This window comes from Tenrec ecaudatus, chromosome 8 (assembly GCF_050624435.1).
Source record: "Tenrec ecaudatus isolate mTenEca1 chromosome 8, mTenEca1.hap1, whole genome shotgun sequence".
Taxonomy (NCBI): Eukaryota; Metazoa; Chordata; class Mammalia; order Afrosoricida; family Tenrecidae; genus Tenrec; species Tenrec ecaudatus.
In genome coordinates, this window is record NC_134537.1 from 45204451 (window position 1) to 45223402 (window position 18952).

The 18952-nt window shown below is 43.2% G+C and overlaps 1 protein-coding gene, 1 non-coding gene and 1 pseudogene across 2 annotated transcripts in view; 2 read left to right on the plus strand and 1 right to left on the minus strand.

Moving 5' to 3' along the window:
- The first annotated feature begins 3783 nt into the window (after window positions 1-3783).
- LOC142454291 (transcription initiation factor TFIID subunit 12-like) lies at window positions 3784-4604 on the plus strand (annotated as a pseudogene).
- Window positions 4605-10480: 5876 nt separating this feature from the next.
- Window positions 10481-10543, plus strand: LOC142455767 (U7 small nuclear RNA). Its single transcript, XR_012785903.1, has one exon. It is a non-coding gene; the product is annotated as a U7 small nuclear RNA (small nuclear RNA).
- Window positions 10544-16108: 5565 nt separating this feature from the next.
- The window catches only part of CSTA (cystatin A), a 29258-nt gene continuing 26414 nt past the window's right edge, over window positions 16109-18952 (minus strand). The window contains exon 3 of the mRNA XM_075557166.1: window positions 16109-16243. Coding sequence (XP_075413281.1) covers window positions 16109-16243 — 135 coding nt within the window. The remainder of the gene's footprint in view (window positions 16244-18952) is intronic.

The following is an 18952-nucleotide window of genomic DNA, read 5'->3' on the forward strand; positions in this document are numbered from 1 at the left end:
AAAGTTGAACTGCCTCAGAGTTTCCAAGGCTGCACTCTACAGAAGCAGATGGGCACAGGTTTCTCCAAAGGAGAGAGATGCATTTGAACCGCTGACCTTTTGGTTTGCAGTGGAACACAACCACTGCACCATAAATGCACCTAAGAGATTAGGATGTGGAAATCGGGGCCGTTTTAGCATTTGACCTAAACACAAGCCACCTGGCTCTAGCACAGATGAACCAATCAGGTAACAACCTGTTTGAGGAGACTCCAAAAAGTGTGGGAAATTCCAGTATTTTTTAATTCCATTAATCCACAAAATTTTTGAAGCCCTTAAATAGCTGCTCATAGATCATGTGCTTGGAAACATGCAATAAAGGTACAAAGTGTTAAACACTCTTTTGGCCATGCATTTAGTTTTTGGGGATATTGCTTAGTAAATCCTGTGAACCTGTTAAGAATCTCAAAAGGAAAAAAGTCCTAGTGCAAGCAATGGGGCAAACATTTCTGACATTAAAGAAAGGTGCCGGACTAATGACTTGGGTGGAGAGTGGATTGAAGATGAATGCAAGAATAAAACTAGAACTTTAGATGATAAAGAAGGAATTCAGATTCTTACAACCGCCTGTGCAGAATTGTGTTCACTTCTGCTGAAATGCCATCAGTTAATAAAATTATGTCAGTTGCTGTTAAGGACTCTGGAATCGATTTTCAACGATCTCAGGGACAAAAATAAAACTGCCTCAGAGGATTTTCTGTGCCCCGTCAGAGACGCTGGCTGGGTTCAAACAGCCAAGCTTTCAGTAACTAACTGAGTGCTTACCTGTTGCATCACTCACTGCCAAAAAATGATGCCAACTCATAGTGACCCTGCAGGACAGACTAGAATTACCTGAGGAGCATCTGAGACTGCTGACGGAAGTAGACAGCCTGTCTTTCTGCCTCGAAGCTGTCTGTGGTGGGTTTTCTTTTTAATTTCAGGCCATGAGGGTCTGAGCCCAACGCAGAACCATTGTGGCAGCAGGGCTTACTGCTTCATTCCAAACTCACTGCTTCGAGTCAGTTCTGACTCATGGCAAACCTATAGGAGAGGGTAGAACTGCCCCTGTGGGTTTCTGAGTAGAAACCCTCCTCTTGCTGCCTTTGAGCTGGCTGCTGGTTTCCAACTGCTGACCTAGAGGTTAACTAATGCTTAACCACAATTCCACTAGGACACCATAATGACCTTAGTAGTATTCCTGAATCATTCCTGAATGAAATCTATCGTAGAGTGACTTTCAGTATGTTATTTGACCGTGGTTCCAGCTCACATGAGTTAGGATAGATGAATATACATTTCCCAGTCTCAATCTGGAAGCAGCTGAAACCCGTCCACCATGGGTGGCCCTGCTGGCATGTAGCCTAACTTCCAGCACCACAGTAGTGTGCTAGTCAACTCAGTACGACAAAGTGATACATGGGTCATTTCGCTGCTCACATGGAGCCTGTGCATCGGCCAAGAGGCAGTTCGTTGAACAGTACTAGGGGTTATTACTTGGTTCAAGATTGGGGAAAGTGTGTGTCAAGGTTGTATCTTTATATACTTAATCTGTGCTGAGCAAATAATCTGAGAAACGGTTATGTGAAGAACGCTGCATCCGGATTAGAGGAGTCATTAACAACCTGCTCTATGCGGATGCTCACCGTGTTAACTGACGGTGAGGAGGAGTGATGAAGATCAAAGACCACAGCCTTCAACATGGATGACACTTTAACTCAAAGAAGCGGAAGTCCTCACAACTCAATAAGCAACATCGTGATGAAGGAGAAAAAGTAGATGTTTTCGATCTGTTTGCATCCATAATCAACACACATAGAAGCACCAGTTAGAAATCAAATTGCACTGCAAAAGTCTGCAAACTTTAACGCGTTAAGAAAGGAAAGCTATCACCTTGAGGACAAAGGTGCACCTGCCCCAGGCCCTGGTATTTTCATAGCCTCATGCACGTGGAAGCGAGACAATGAAAAAAAGGAAGACCGAAGAACTGCTGCTTTTGAGAAATGGAACAAATATGCCTGGGAAACAAGGGGAATGTTTGTTAGAAGCCATGAGCAAGACCTCGTCTCATACTGTGGACGTGTTCTCAGAAGGGACTATTTCTGGGGAAGGACATACTTTGTAGAGGGTTAGGGAAAAAGAAGCCCCTCCACATGAAGGATTGACATGGCTGCAACAATGGAGGCATGTAGGAGCTATGGTGAGGGCGCGCAGGATAGGCAGCACTGTCCTGGTGCACACACGGTCACTGTGAGGCAGAATTGATGTACACACGGTCACTGTGAGGCAGAATTGATGTACACACGGTCACTGTGAGGCAGAATTGGTGTACACACGGTCACTGTGAGGCAGAATTGACTGCTGGCCCACACAGCATTGGGTATGGTTAGCATCTTTAGTTTGTGATGAATGGCATCGAACGTCACAAATGGTGTGTTGCCCTTAAAGCTCGAGTTGGCTGCTATTTGCTTTTGTTGCTGGAAGGGTAATAAGATTTAGCCCAAAAAATAAAATACAGAGAAGAGTTTGACTCTGTCTCAGCCACACAGAAAACAGCTATTCCAAGAAGCATCAACTACTGCTACACCACAGAACAAAACATGAAAACACCTGCCTCCAATAACCTTATTTTTGACTTGGTTAATAATTAAGTAAATTTTATAGTGTCCTAAAAGGTGATAAAGTTTTATGCACCTCCCCCCCACACAAACTTTATGGGGTGCCAGGAGTGGATATAGCAAGTGGGTTGCCAATAACTGCTGACTGGACACTATCGTAAGGCCCTGTTCACCGGAGGAGAAAGGTGGAAATCGGCTGTCTTGAAGATTCGAGCCAACAAAGCCCTGTGGAACAGTTCTCTGCCACAAGGGGTCGCTGAGTCAGAAACGACGTGATAACACCCAACAACACAGTGACTGTTGGAATGCACAGATGCAGCAACAGGAGTAATGATTCCTTGAGGCTATGGGAAGACGGGATGAGGGTGGGGAGAAGGGGGAGCTGATAACAATGATAATTGTATAACTTCACTTGAGGGGAGTGAATAACAGTTGTAGGTGAAAAAAAATATAATAGAATATTAATAATAATGTATAACAATAACAAAGGCGGGGGAAGAGGGTGGGTAAAGGGGAGCTGATATCAAAGAGTTCAAGGAGAAAGAAAATGTTTGGAAACTAGTAGCAATTGTACTATTGCTGGAACCATTTGAATTATGGAATGTTATGACATCTGCAAGATGAGGGCTTAAAAAGAGAAAAGGTTTTCTAATAAGTCATGCTCTTCTGTAAGTTGTTTTTCAATGAGACGATCGTGGGAAAGGGCGCAGGAATGTACCTAAAGCTGCCGTAGCAGTCTCTGCTCACGGGGCACCCTGCTTGACACAGAGCAAGAAGAACTTGCAAACTGTGGTCCCATTTAATCAAGAAAACTTAACGCTCTGCCTGCAGCTAGGTGCTCTAATCAAACATTGGTTACTCACGATTTATGCGTGCAGTTAGCTTTGTAGCTAATTTGACTCATCTTTAAAAACAAGAAAAATAAAGCTTTATACAGTAATAGAGCTGAACTACAAAGAATAGTCCCAAAGTGGTCACTCCTGACAGCGGCAACATTTCTAAAAGAAAACTAATTTTATTCCATTATGTTTGGAAGAAACCCCCAAAGTCTAATGGGGGCTAAGCGAAGGGAGCAGCTGGCTTCTGCATGCAGTGAACAGTGAGGACACCCTAAAAAAGGAGGGACACGGGCTCCTGTGGATCTCTGATTGGCATGGGGCAACTAATCCACTAGGACTTGAAGCATATTGCTGTAATATGATTTATCTGTAATATATTTATGCATTTGCATGCTGTGGCATTCTGGGTAGACTGGAGAAACAAATTCATAGACACTCGTGTGTGTAGGAAAGAGCTTTATATAAGAGTAATTATTCATTAAGAAAACATCCCGTCTGGGGAGTGCCACACAGTCGGACCGGCTGCTGAGATGAACATTTCACTGGGCAATTCTCCGCATATCATGGGGAAATAGACGCTGCTGCCTTTGATTGGCCTTGGTCTAACAGCCCCAAAAAGAAGCAAGATCTTGATAAGCCCTATGAACTGAAGTCCAAAACTCGACAGATTATGTACCAGTTTGGCCCCTCAGTCCTAATCAACCTCTCCAATTTCTCGTGCACCAAACCGGAACCAGCCAGCACCCCTCCGCAAGGCTCCATGGTGGTAAAGATGCCAGGCACTCCTGGTGCTGGAGGGCGGCTCAGCCCTGAAAACAATCAGGCATCGACGAAGAAGAAACTGCAAGACTTAGTAAGATAAGTGGATCCTAATGAGCAGTTGGATGAAGCTGTAGAGGAGATGCTACTGCAGATTTTATTGAGAGTGTGGTGACAACAGCCTGCCAGCTTGCCAGGCATCGCAAGTCCAGCACCCTGGAGGTGAAAGATGTCCAGCTGCATCTAGAGCGCCAGTGGAACATGTGGATCCCAGGATTTGACGCTGAAGAAATCCGACCCTACAAGAAAGCGTGCACCACAGAAGCTCACAAACAGACTGGCGCTGATCTGGAAAACAACCAAGAAATAAACACGGAAGGGTCAGGAACTGGATAACAGTGATTTGGAGATACTTGAGCTGAGGCCTCAGCCATCTCATCCATGGATTTTTTTTAATGCTTTACAGATTATATATATATATATATATACACACACACACATATATATAATCATTTTATTGGGGGCTTGTACAATTCTTATCACAGTCCTTGCATCCATCCATTGTGCTAAGAACATTTGTACATTTGTTCCCATCATCATTCTCAAAACATTTGCCTTCTACTTGAGCTCTGAATATCTGCTGCTCATTTCCCCCTCCCTCCCCACTCCCTCCTACCTCATGAACCCTTCATCATTCATAAATTATTGTTATTTTGTCATATATTACACTGTCTGACGTCTCCCCCTGCCTTCTTCTCTGCTGTTCATACCCCAGGGAGGAGGTTATACGTAGATTCTTGTAATCGGTTTCCCCTTTCTACCCCACATTCTCTCCACCCTCCAGGCATTGCCACTCTCACCACTGATCCTTAAGGAGTCATCTGTCCTGGATTCCCTGTGTTTCCAGTTGCTATCTGTACCTATGTACATCCTCTGGTCTAGCCAGATTTGTAAGGTAGAATTGGGATCATGATAGTGGGGAGAGGAAGCATTTAAGAACTAGAGGAAAGTTATATGTTTCATCGTTGCTACCCTGCACCCTGACTGGCTCATCTCCTCCCCACAACCCTTCAGTAAGGGGTGTCCCGTTGGCTACCAATGGGCTTTGAGTCTCAACTATGCACTCACCCACATTTTCAATGATATGCTTTTTTGTTCCTTGATGCTTGATACCTGATCCCTTCAACAGCTTGTGGTCACACAGGCTGGTGTGTTTCTTCCATGTGGGCTTTGATGCTTCTCAGTTAGATGACTGCTTGCTTATCTTCAAGCCTTTAAGACCCCAGACGCTATGTCTTTTGATAGCTGAGCACCATCAGCTTTCTTCACATTTGCTTATGCACACGTTGATCTTCATTGATCATATCAGGGAGGTGGGCACCCACTATTTCAGTTTTTAAAATTAACAAGCAAGATTTTTTGGTTCCTGCTTAAAAGCCCTTAATGAAGTGGTTCTCAACCTGTGGGTCGTGACCCTTTGGGGGTCGAATCGCCCTTTCACAGGGGTCACCTGATTCATAACAGTAGCAAAATGACAGTTAAGAAGTAGGAATGAAAATAATTTTATGGGGGGGCTGGTCACCACAACATGAGGAGCTGTATGAAAGGCTAGCCACATTAGGAAGGTTGAAAACCACTACCTTAGTGGCCTCTCATTGCCTTGAAGATGAGGATGGATTCTATAAGATGGTTTAAGAATTCGGTCATGCTCTGGCTCCTGCTTACCTTCAATCTTAGATCTCTCTACAGCGTGCTCTGTTTCCCATCAATACAAAATGATTTATTTTCTGTTCCCAGGAAGGGCCCAGCCACCCTGCTAAGCTTTTGAACATGCGTTCTCTTTCCTGGACAGCTCTCCCTATGCTTCAGGTCACACCCAACTCTTCCTTCAGCAAGCCTTGCTACTTCTCAAGTACAAATTTCTGTTAGCTGCTGTCCAGCCATTTCTGGCTCCACATGTGCAGAGATGCTCCATGGACCTCTGGACACAGAGTGCCAGGTTGACTTCTATAGCTTCTGTGTGGGTTTGAACTGACAACATCTTGTGAGAAGGTGTCTTTTTTTTTGGTGCTCCTGTGATGGAAGTTTACAAGATCAACGACTTCTTCACCACAAATACCTTTGTTGTCAACACTACAAAGAGCAATTGTACACGTGGACTTCTCCAGATGGAATCCACAGAAATCAAATAGATTTTATCTGTGGGAAGAGGCATTGGAGAAAGCAATTATCAACAGCCAAAATGAGACCAGGTTCCAACTGTGGGACAGGCATCAATTGTTCATATGTACATTCAGATTGATGCTGAAGAAAATGGGTGTAAGTCATGAGAGAGCTGAAATACAACATTGAGTAGATCCCACCTGCATTCTGGAACACAACATCCCTTGAATTTATAGTGCTGGTGAAGGATATTGAAATTACCAAAAGGACAAACAATTCTGTCCTGGAAGAAGAACAGCCAGAGTGCTCCTTAGAAGCAAGGATGTGCTTTGCACACGTGATCCGGAGTGGCTGGAGCCTGGAAAAGGACCACCTGTTGGTAAAGTAGAGGCACAGTGGAACCAAAGAAAATCTTCCCTCTCCAGTCATGGGGCTGGCACTGTGCCCCCAAAGTGGGTCTCATGGATGAGCCTGGAAGACCCTGGTAGTTTCCTCCCCAAATCCATTTTCCCTTCTGAGCAACAGAATCTGGATTTTGTTCAGAGTGGCAATGTGCCCAGCCTTCCTTGCAGTCCCAGGTAACAATGACACAGTTCTGGCCAATGAGGTGTAAGCAGAAGACTTCTGGGGCATATCTGAGAGACTTACTGGTATATTTCCCTGGAAAAGACACCACCCTCTCTACTCAAGTACTCCCTCCATGCAAGAATACTTTCTTCTATTAAATTGTCATTCTATGATGCTCACCCTCCTGACACAACCACTGAAGACAAAGCAGGTGAATAAGCAAATGTGGTGAAGAAAGCTGATGGTGCCCGGCTATCAAAAGATATAGTGTCTGGGGTCTTAAAGGCTTGAAGATAAACAAATGGCCATCTAGCTCAGAAGCAACAAAGCCCACATGGAAGAACACACCAGCCTGTGTGATCACGTGGTCCCGAAGGGGTCAGTTATCAGGCATCAAAGAACAAAAAGTCATATCATTGGGTGTGCACCTCCATGATACGATCACTGAGGAGAAATGGGTGCATAAACAAATGTGGCGAAGAAAGCTGATGGTGCCCGGCTATCAAAAGAGATAGCATTGAGATCGTAAAGGCTTGAAGGTAAACAAGCAGCCATCTAGCTCAGAAGCAACAAAACCCACATGGAAGAAGCATACCAACCTGTGTGATCACGAGGTGTCGAAGGGATCCAAGTATAAGGCATCATCAGAACAAAAAAAATCTTACCATAGTGAATGAAGGGGGAAGTGCAGAGTGGAGACCCAAAGCCCATTTGTCGGCCACTGGAGATCCCCTTGCAGAGAGGTCTAGGGGAGGAGATGAGTCAGTCAGGGTGCGATGCAGCACCGATGAAGAATACAACTTTCCTCTAGTTCCTAAATGCTTCCTACCCCCCCACCCTCACTATCCTGATCCGAATTCTACCTTGCAAGTCTGGATAGAGTGGAGGTTGTACACTGGTGCAGATAGGAGCTGGAGGCACAGTATATCCAGAGCGGATGAGACCTTCAGGACCAGGGGTGTGAGTGGCGATATTGGGAGGGTAGAGGGAAAGGGGGTTGGAAAGAGGGAATCAATTACAAGGATCTACATGTGACCTCCTCCCTGGGGGATGGACAACAGAAAAGGGGGTGAAGGAAGACCTTCGACTGGGAAAGATATGACAAAATAATGATTTATAAATTATCAATGGCTCATGAGGGAGTGGGAAGCGGGAGGGAGGGGAAAAAAAGCCCTTGATGCAAAGGGCTTAGTGGAGAGCAAATGCTTTGAAAATGATGAGGGCAAAGAATGTGCAGATGTGCTCTATACTATGGATTGTGATAACAGTTGTATGAGTCCCTAATAAAATGATCTTTTAATAAAAAGAAGAAGAATTGAAAATTCACTTGTGAGCTGGGAGGACCCATCTCTTTTCCCTAAACAAGGGAAAAGATTGAACATTAATAGCTAGCTCAATCAGGACCTGTCTTTAATTGCAGGCATGGGAAATCTTTTTTTTTTTTTTTGTCGAGGGCCACTTTGGATATTTATAACATCATTCATCATTGGTATTGCATTTAATTAAGTCACCTCTACTATGATGGCTAGAACTGCTTCCCTTGGGCGAGGGGTGTGATGTTAGCTGGTACTGAGGATTTCCCAGGTCTAACATGCCCGCAGGCCACATGTTCCCCATCCTGAAGGTGAGCAGAATGCCCTCCTTGCTCAACTGTTCCACCACATTCAATTTCTCCCTAACCATAACTCTCGCTACTTCTCAAAAGGAAGATATTGCTGTGAGACCCTATCACATTTTTTCTCCAGCAAGCTAGATAACCCTCTGTGGATAGGACTGGTTCTTCTTGGAGATACATGTCTATATCTATGTAGACTTTTTGCACTAATTTCAGTGGACCAGGGTTGGAAGAGTCAAGAACTACCAAACCTATAGATCAGAGCTGGACACACAGGGAATCCAAGACAGATAACCCCCTCAGGACAAATAATGACAGTAGCAATACCAGGAGGAGAAAGGGAAGATGTGGGGAGACGATCACAAAGGAGGAAGGTAAAAGGAAACACAGGAAAGATCTAGGAAGCAAAGCTATGGATAGAGGTATAAGCATAGGTGTGTACATATGTAAATATATTAACTCATAAAAATAGAGGTATTGGCCTAGGAACATATATTTATATGGCAATACATTGAGGACGTGGTTGGACTTTGGGCCTCTGATCAAACCCTCCCTCAATGCAAGAGCATTTTGTTCTAACAACCAGGCTCAGAGGTTGAAATCGTCATTTGAATTTCTCAGACCTTTGTAATAAAAACGGGTGACAGAAGGTCAAAATGACAGAAAGACTGGCTCTGGCTTGATCCTGTCAGAGGCCTAATCCCATATTTTTGTATCAACAAAATAGTTTAGATAAGGAATTAAGATAAACTAAATAAGGACTGAACTTGACTGAAGAATTGAGTTTAGGATCTGATTCTATTTTGTTTATACTGATTTTTTCTTATTGTTGATATAAGGATTTATAGAAATGATTATTGGGAAGTATGAAAATAGAGAGCTCATAAGCCCATTTTCCTTGAGCCATTAAAATTTGATTTTTAAATGGATTTAGGACAGGCCTGCAAAGAAGACTGAAAAGATAAGCCTCATCCAGTGCTTTGGAGCACTCAGGGCATCTGCATTCCAAAAGACTTGCTTGGGGGCCATTGGCAGATTGAAGAAAAATTAACTCTTTGGATTTTTGAAGTTTGAACTAGTGGTTTTTGTCAGAAGCTGGAAAAAATCTGGAGCCCTGAAGAACTTCTCCTCTCAAGGACTGATTGTTAAAGAGAGCCTGTGGGCAGGCTGAAATGCTTGCTAGGTGATCACCTGGATCCACTTGTGTGGAAGTGGGAGAAAAACACAATAGAGAGATGGATTGAGTTTGGCCACTGACACCTGTGGACCTGGCTTACAGGAACTAGAGAAGATGAGAGTGGGTTGACTGGTCTGAAGTTCATGACAGCCCATGGGGGCTAGGATTGTTGAGAATTTGTGATGGTGCCCATGGTCTAAAGGCAAGGCAGCAATGGGCACCCTACTGAGGCTAAGTGAGATAGCCCCCTTTGAGTTGACCAGAACCTGACCAGATGAGGAGAAGATTTTTCAGTCTGTGAACTGGTGCGTATTGCTGCAGATTTTATAGATGGCCTGTCCTCATTTGACTTTGCTTATGGATGCGGATTTCTCAAGGTTCCAACTGGGATGAAGATTCTTCACATCGAAGAATATGATTGTCTCCTCAGAGCACTGGGTTGATGTAAGTGATTACGGGGATAGAGGCTTGGAGTGGTTGGCTTACAAACTTTCGTAGGTGGGGGAACATATTCTTAGGACTATAGGATTAAAGTGTAGGTGTTTATATAAGTATAGACTATTTTGTGTTTTTTTTCCACTTACAGAATGTTAATTTAAATGAGGGTGACACATTTTTTGAATTGTATGCATTTTTGTTTTATCCTGTTAGATACAGATATGATTTTATTATTGTTTGTTTGAAAATTATATAAGGCTAAAGAATTGTGTGAAAGTGTTAAATTGAGTGTTACAGCTCTTTAGAATTTGTCTAGTAGGTTTTCTGTTTTTTTCTGGAACCCACCCCCCAACCAAAAAAAGAGTGTTAAATTGACAAGGGTCTGTGGTAGCTATATATCTGTTGTCAATTTGAGAGGATTAAGAGTGAAGAGGCGGAGTCTAGCCTGTCAATCAGGTCGTAGCTTGATGATCTCCTTTGAAGGCACTAAGGAGATAAATAGCTCACTGGAGGTGGGACACATGCTCAGTTCTGACATTCTTGTTGACAAGCTACATGGAGACAGGCTGATTTCAGGCAGAGCCTAGAGAAGTCACGTGGAGACCTCTGCTAGAGCTGAGATTCTTCTACCACCACTGGATCCACAAGACTTTCCACCCACTGGCCTGTGATCATCCTGCATTTGGCATCATTGCATGTGTTTTGTGAGTTTGAAGAGGAATTTATAGATTGGTATCAGACATAATACTGGACTTATGGACTTAATCTGGTCTGGGATGTTTTTTCAATATTCAAACACTCTTGTGTATAAAGCTCTTTCTTACACACATATGAGTCTCCCTGGATTTGTTTCTCGAGTCCACCCTGACTAGCACAGCATAGTGACAGACTTTTGAAGCTCTCTTGTCTTTACTTTTGTTTCCTGTAGCTCTTGTGCTCCTCCCAGTGTCTTCTTTTAACATGATGGTTTTGTGCTCACCTCCCATATCATAGATTGCCCAAGTCAATATGTGTTTACCCTCTACTCAGCAAAAAACCCAAACTCACTGCCATGGAGTAAATGCCAACTCATAGCGACCCTACAGGAAAAGGTAGAACTGGCCCTGTGAGTTTCCAAGACTGTACTTTTTATGGGAGTAGAAAACCCATCTTTCTCCCTTGAGGCAGTTGGTGCTTTTGAACTGCTAGAGTAGAAAACCCATCTTTTTCCTTCGGAGTGACTGGTGGTTTTGAACTGTTCAGCTTGCAGTTAGCAGCCCATCCTGTAACCACTACACCACCAGGGCTCCTATGTCTACCCTCTAGTTACTGCTTTGCTTTGCCTTCCATTACTTCCCCTGGTAGCCTTCAAAGAATGTTCCTTTGTGTGATACATTTTTTCTCGATTTTTATCGTATTTTTGTCCTTTGGATCAATTTCACCCAGTGTATTGTGCTCCAGGCTATTAGGTGTCTCATGGATCCATTGTTATTCTTAAAGGTTGTGTAGTTTTCTATTGTGTATGTGCATCATAGTTTATTCATTTATTGATGGGCACTTAGATAATTTCCATCTTTTTGCTCTTGCAAATAGGGCTGCTATGAACAAAGGTGTGCCTCTAGCTTTCTGTGTCACGGCTTTTATGTCTCTAGGGCATGCAAATGTAGCTAGCAGTGAGATAGCTGGATCATACAAAAGATTGCCATACGGTATTTCTACGTTCCACTTTTTCAGAAGGCACACAGCATTTTCTGTGGTGGGTCTTCCATGTCGCAGTCCCACCGGAAGCCTAGGAGAGGCCTAGTAACTGTATATCCTTGACAGCATTGGTCGTTTTCTGTTTTGGTTTTTAATTTAACTAATGCTGTGAATTAAGTTTAATTAATGCTATACTGATGACTGTGGGAAACAGCAAGATTTCTCCCAAGTTGTCTCCCCAAAATGTATGTTAGACTTAGGACACTGCTTGCAGCTAATGGTAAATGATTGTCAAGTTCCCTCCCTGAAGGCAGTCAGTTGCCAGACTACTGTAGGGTCCCACCACAGGTGGGGCCCACTCCCTGCTGTTAAGGACAATGGGCTACTTCTCCCTATAGGCCTGCAGTCATCAGTTTGGTACCTGCAGGGTGGGCTTACATCCTGCTGATAATGGTTTCTATACTGAGCCAGAGTACAGGTCAAACCTGCTCAGTGACATCCAAAGTTAGGCCACCATCATGAATCTAGGGTCTGCCCATCTTGTCACATGTATACCTTACTTCCCTCCTCTTCCAAATAGCATATGAACCCCTAGATCACCCCCCTCCCATTCCTGTATTACCTATAGCACAACTCTTTCCTGTGACCTATGTTTTCACCTGTAATTAGGGGGCTTGTACGTACCCACAGAATATAAAAGCCTTGGTTAGCAATAAATCTCTCTCTCTCTCTCTCTCTCTCTCTCTTTCTCACTCTCTCTCTCCATGTGGACCAACAAGTGAGGCTGAGGTGAGCATGCTACAATGAAATGTGTCTGACTCCATTATTTAAATTTCTTCTATCTTTCATGCTCTCTATGACTTTACTATAATCTTTACTTATTATCGCTGTACAATTATGCCTTCCGGACCCGTGATGATGTGTTAGGGGCTGGTCTACCCTGACAGATGACACCATTAGTTTTATTAATTCTGGAGTTAGATGACATCTCACTGTTATTTTCATTTGCATGTCTCTAACGGCTAATGATCTTGAGCATTGGTGTTTGTTGGTGAAATTTCTGTTTATGTTCTCTCCTTTTATTAAATGGAATTATTTGTCTTTTGAGATGTTGAAGCTTTCTACAAATTTTAGAGCTTAATCCCTTGTCTGATATGCTATAACCATTTCCCCCATATGTAAGTTTTCTCTTGACTTGCTTGATAAAGTCTTTGAGTCACATAACTGTTTAATTTTTAGGAGGTCCCAGTCAACTCGTTTGTCTTCCGCTGTTTGTGGGGTTTTAGTTATATTTGATGGTGTATTTGTACCTTGGTTTAAGGCTCTTAAGTTTGCTCTTAATTTTTACTTGATGACTTTTATGATTTTAGGTTTTACATTTAGGTAAATTGATCCCTCTTGAGTTTGTTTTTGTATATGGTATGAGTTATAGAAATAGTTATCCTGTTTCATTTATCCGCAAGTATCTTGTTTTTCCAGGGCCATATACCCAAGCAACTATGTTTTCTTCAGGTGATGGATTTCAGCCCTTAGATCAGCTGACTCAACATGTAAGGATTTACTTCTGATTTCTCAACTCTGCTCTATTGGTCTCTGTATCTATTATTGTATCAGTACCAGGCTGTTTTGACTACGATGGCTCTGTAGTAGGTTTTGAGATTGGGGAATAAGACACCCTCTAATTGTTCTTCTCTAACAGTACTTTGCTTATCCAAGCTTCTTTCCTGGTTAGTGAGGTTATTGATTCATTTTTCCATCTCTTTAAAGAATGATGATGGAATCTGGATCAGTATCACATTATATCTGTAGATCGCTTTGGATATTATCGACATTTTCACAATGTCATGTCTTCCTATGCACGAACATGGTTTATTTTCTGTAGGTCTCTTTTGGCAGCCCTGCTGGTGTAGTGGTTACAAGTTGAGCTGTTAACCACGAGATCAGCAGTTCAAAACCAGCTGCTCCTCAGGAGATTGGCGAGTCTTTCTACTCCCACAAAGAATTCCAGTCTTGGACACTTACAGGGGCAGTTCTACTCTACTCTTTCCTGTAGCATCACTATGAATCGGCACTGACACAATGGCAGTGAGAGTGATATTATGCATGAATCCAACTGATTTTTGTATGTTGATCTTGTACCCTGTTATGTTGCTGAATCTGTCAATTAGTTCCAAATTAATTTTTACTTTTTGTAGCGGCTTTAGGGTTTTTTAGGTATAAAATCATATCACCTGAAAATAGAGTTTTACTCATTCTTTGCCAATTTGGATGCCTTTCATTTCCCTTTGTTGCCTACTAGCTCTGTCCTAGGACTTTTAGCACAATGTTGACAAGAGTGATGAGAAAGGGCATCTTTGTCTGGTTCTGAGCCACAAGAGGAAGACTTTCTTTTTTTTAATAAATAATTTTATTGAGGGCCCTTACAGCTCTTATAATAATCCATACATCAATTGTTTCAAGCACATTTGTACATTTGTTGCCATCATCCTTTTCAAAACATTTTCTTTCTGCTTGAGCCCTTGGTATCAGCTCATCTTTTTGCCCCCTCTCCCACCCTCATGAACCCTTGATAAATTATAATTATTTTTATATCTTACACCATCCACTGTCTTCATTCAAGTTTCTGTTGTTCATTTCCATGGGATGTGTGTTTATATGTCAATCATTGTGATCAGTTCCTCCTTTCTCCTCCTTCTCCTCTTACCTTCTCCCTATCCTCATGTTCCTGAGAGGTTTATCTGTCCTAGATTCCATGTGCTGAGAACTCTTATCTGAATCAGTGTATGTGTTCTGGTCTAGCCGAATTAGTAATGTAGAGCTGGGGTCATGATAGTGAGGGGCGGGGCAGGGAGGGGTGTCCAATTGTTGACATCAGTGGTTCTCAACCTTTCTAATGACACAACCCTTTAATACAGTTCTTTATGTTGTGGTGACCCCCAACCATAAAATTATTTTCATTGCTACTTCATGACTGTAATTTTGCTACTGTTATGAATCATAATGTAAGTATCTGATATGCAGGATGTATTTTCATTGTTACAAATTGAACATAATTAAAGCATAGTGATTAATAACAGAACAATATATCATTATATATTGTGAAATATTTATTCCTAATGACAAATCAATGAAATTTTGTCTTGAAGCATGGTATAGCATGGGTAACAGGCTTCATGCTGGGTACTCCTATGTGGACATATCTACATGTGGGCGGACTCGCCCACAGACAGATAGAGGAGTAGTGTCTCGGTTCCTAAGACCATATATGTGTTTTCTGATGGTCTTAAGTGACTCCTGTGAAAGGGTTGTTCGACCCCCAAAGGGGTCGTGACCCACAGGTTGAGAAATAGTGGGCTGCATTGTTGCCATTTCATTTCTTATTAACATTATTTGCATCTTCTTATTTTACTTTGTTGATTTGCCAGTTTTCTTTTTTTATCATTTTATTAGGGGCTCATACAACTCTTATCACAATCCATGCATACATCAATTGTGTAAAGCACAATTGTGTAAAGCACATTTGTTGCCCTCATCATTCTCAAAACACTTGCTCTCCACTTAAGCCTCCGGCATCAGCTCCTCATTTTCCCCCCTCCCTCCTGCTCCTCCCTCCCTCATGAACCCTTTATAATTTGTTATTATTTTGTCATATCTTTCACTGTCCGACGTCTCCCTTCACCCGCTTTTCTGTTGTCCATTCCCCAGAGAGGAGGTTGTATGTAGATCCTTGTAATTGGTCCCCCCTTTCCAACCCACCCTCTCTCCACCCTCCCGGTATCGCCACTCTCACCACTGGTCCTGAAGGGATCATCTCCCCTGGATCCCCTGTTTCCAGGTTGGTTTGCCAGTTTTCTTAATTCTTTCAAAGAACCAGGTTTTTGTCTCAGTAGCTTTTCCTATTGCTCGTCTATTTGTTGGGTTCTCAGAAAATATGGAGGTTGGTTAGCTGACAGTCCAGAATGTAGTCTGACTTATGGTGGTCAAAGTTATGGGGTTGGTTCTGTCTTTTAACTACCTGCACCAGGCCTGGTTAATTTTCATAAGATTTCTAACTGACAACAATTTGTACAGAATATCTATAGTCAAATAATAGCATTGATTTCCAGGAAGAAATGACCAGGAGTACTAAGTATAAATGAGAAGCAGTTGAAGAAATCAATTTATTTGGGAAGCAATGCTTGCTTTCTGAATGTTCTGCTTATTAGCAGGCACCACTCATCCAGCGGAAAGAATCAGGTCACGGAAAGAAGCCCACGATCTCATCGTCCCTGCTTTTGCCCGTCTGGTAGCCAGTGAGTGTCAATGACTGATTTTCCCCAGGCAGACTTTTGAACATCTTTATGTGAATATACTTCTCATCGCCGACTCGTATCTGAAAAGGTTAAAAAAAAAAAGGAGGCATTCATTCACATGGATCTAGATTAAGTCAACGATTTACAGCTATCAAGATTTTATTACAATAAACTTTCAGGAAGAGCATTCTTAAGATCCGTTCCTTCCATAAATCCACCACTTTATGTTATGAGCAAGAAGGGGCAGGCTAATGGAGTGGCCTAGGGGCGCAGCAGTTCAGCACTCAGCTGTGAATCAAAACGGGGGTGATTTGAACCTACACCGTAGCTCCATGAGACAAAGACCTGGCCACTCGTGTCTCTGAGGATTACAGCCAAATCGTGCTAAGTGAATAAGTCAACCATAGAAGGACAGGTATATGTATATGAGCCCTCTTTTAGATGAAGATAAGAATCGATATATAGAGAAAGGCCAGTGCTCATTAGTGGTTACTGGGAAGAGGGAGGGAGAGCAAAAAGCAGAGTTTATCTTGTAGAGGCTTAATTATTTTTGGTGACAGGAAAATGGCACTGAGGATGGATGTAGTGAGCACAGCCCCAAAGTCACCAAACCCACTGCCATCGAGTTGATTCCGACTTCTAGAAGCCCTAAACAGGACTTACAAAGAAGGCTGCAAGTCTCTACAGCAGCACAAAGCCTCATCTTTCTCCAGAGTAGCAGTAGTGACTGGCAGTCTAACGGTTTCTCTACAGAACCACCGGAGCTCCTGAGCACAGAAAACCAAAGTCAAAGCAAGTGTTTGAGCACAGATGGATAAGTACAGGTGCATTGGTACGTGGGTAGGTGCAAGTGCGTACACAGATGAGACCAGATGGAAGCATCTGTCTGTAAGTGTCAAACCTCGCTGCTTTCGTATCATTTCGACCCAGTAGGGCGGAGTAGAACTACCCCTTTGAGTTTCCAAGGCTGTACATCTTAGGACGCAGAAAGTCTCATCTTCCTCCTATGGGTGGCTGGTGGTTGTGTATTGCTGACCTTGCACTCACTTGTAATCCACTATTCTACCAGTATCTAACACCCCCCCCCCCCATTGTGGTCCAGTTGATTCCAACACGCAGCAGCCCTGCAGGACAAAGTAACCTGTCCTGTAGGGTTTCCCAGGCTGGAGTCTTCACTGATGGCCACCATCTTCTCCCACAGAATGGCTGGTGAGTTGGAGCCAGCAAACTGAACCCTCAGTCACTGTGTTACCAGGGTTCCCTTGGCAGTGTCAAGCGACTATGACTACGTTGGTGAAACACATGCAGTCACTGAACACACGAATACAGATGCTCCTCAGCTAATAGCCAAACACCTCCCCCCCCTCCAGGTTCTGGGTTTGAAAAGTTAGAGAGGTAGGCTCGTGCGACAACCAGTGAATTGGCATAGCCTCGTTCACAGACAGCATCATCAGTGCCCGAGTGAAGTGAGTAGTGTGTGAGGTCTTAAAAGCTCGCAACTGGCCATCTGAGGTACAGCAGGCATCTCCCCATCACAAACAGAACAGCAAGAAGATCTGAAAACCTCGGAGAAGAAACACGTCTCCACGCGCCATGACCTAATGGACCCCGAGGCCAGAAGAACTAGATGGTGCTCAGGTACCACTGACTGGGTCTTGCTGGGAAGACAATCAATAGTCAAATAGTCACAGTAGATTGGAAGAGAAACATAGAGTAGAACTCAAATTCTTTTTTTAAAAAAGCCAGACAGATTTGAACAATAGAGAATAGACACTGTGGACTCTTTGAGACTGTCCCACTGAAATGCTCTTCAAATAAGCCTGTCCCTGAGATCACCTCTTAGGGACTGTGGTCGTTACATAACCTCGTGTCACTAGAGGATTTTAAGAGTGAAGGGGTGGAGTCTAGCCTGTCAATCAGGCGATAGCCTGATGATGCCTTCTTGTGGGTGCGGCCTTCTCATGAGGATTCTGGGCGCCTCCTGAGAGGCATGCCACACTCTCTCTCTGCTTCACCTTCCTGTTGACAATCCACATGGAGCCATGCTGATGGCAGCCAGAGCCCTGGAGATGCTCCCACTGCCATTGGATCCCCAAGACTTTTCACCCACTGGCCTGTGATTCCTGCATTCTGCATCACTGCATGCGCTGTATGAGTCTGAGGAGTGATTTATAGACTAGTATCAGACTTATGGGCTAATAATGGACTTATGGGCTTGATGTGGACTCTGCTGGGATATTTTCTTTTCTTCCTTTTTTTTGTCTTTAAAGATCATTTTATGGGGGTTCTTACAGCTCTTATAACAATCCATACATAAATTATATCAAGCATATTTGTACATATGTTGCCACCATTCTTTTCTAAACATTTACTTTCTATTTGAGTCCTTTTTTCTCTTCCTTCCCCCACCCTCCCACCCTAGGATCCCCTTAATAAACTATAAATTATTATTATTTTCATATCTTACATCAACTGCTCTCTCCCTTCCCTCCTAGTTTCTGTTGTTTCTACCCTTAGGGGATATGGGTGGTTGTGTGTCAATCATTGTGATTGGTTCCCCCTTCCTCCCCTCTTCTCTCCACCTCCCCCCTTCCCTCCTATCGCTACTCCCATTTTTGTTCCTGAGGTGATTATCAGATCTGGATTCTGTGTGTCATGAGCTCTTTTTTGTACCAGTGCACATGCTCTGGTATAGCCACGACTGAAAGGCAAGACTGGGTTCACGATAGTGGGGGGCGAGAAAGCCTCAAGGAACCAGAGGAATATTGTGTGTTTCATCGGTGCTATAT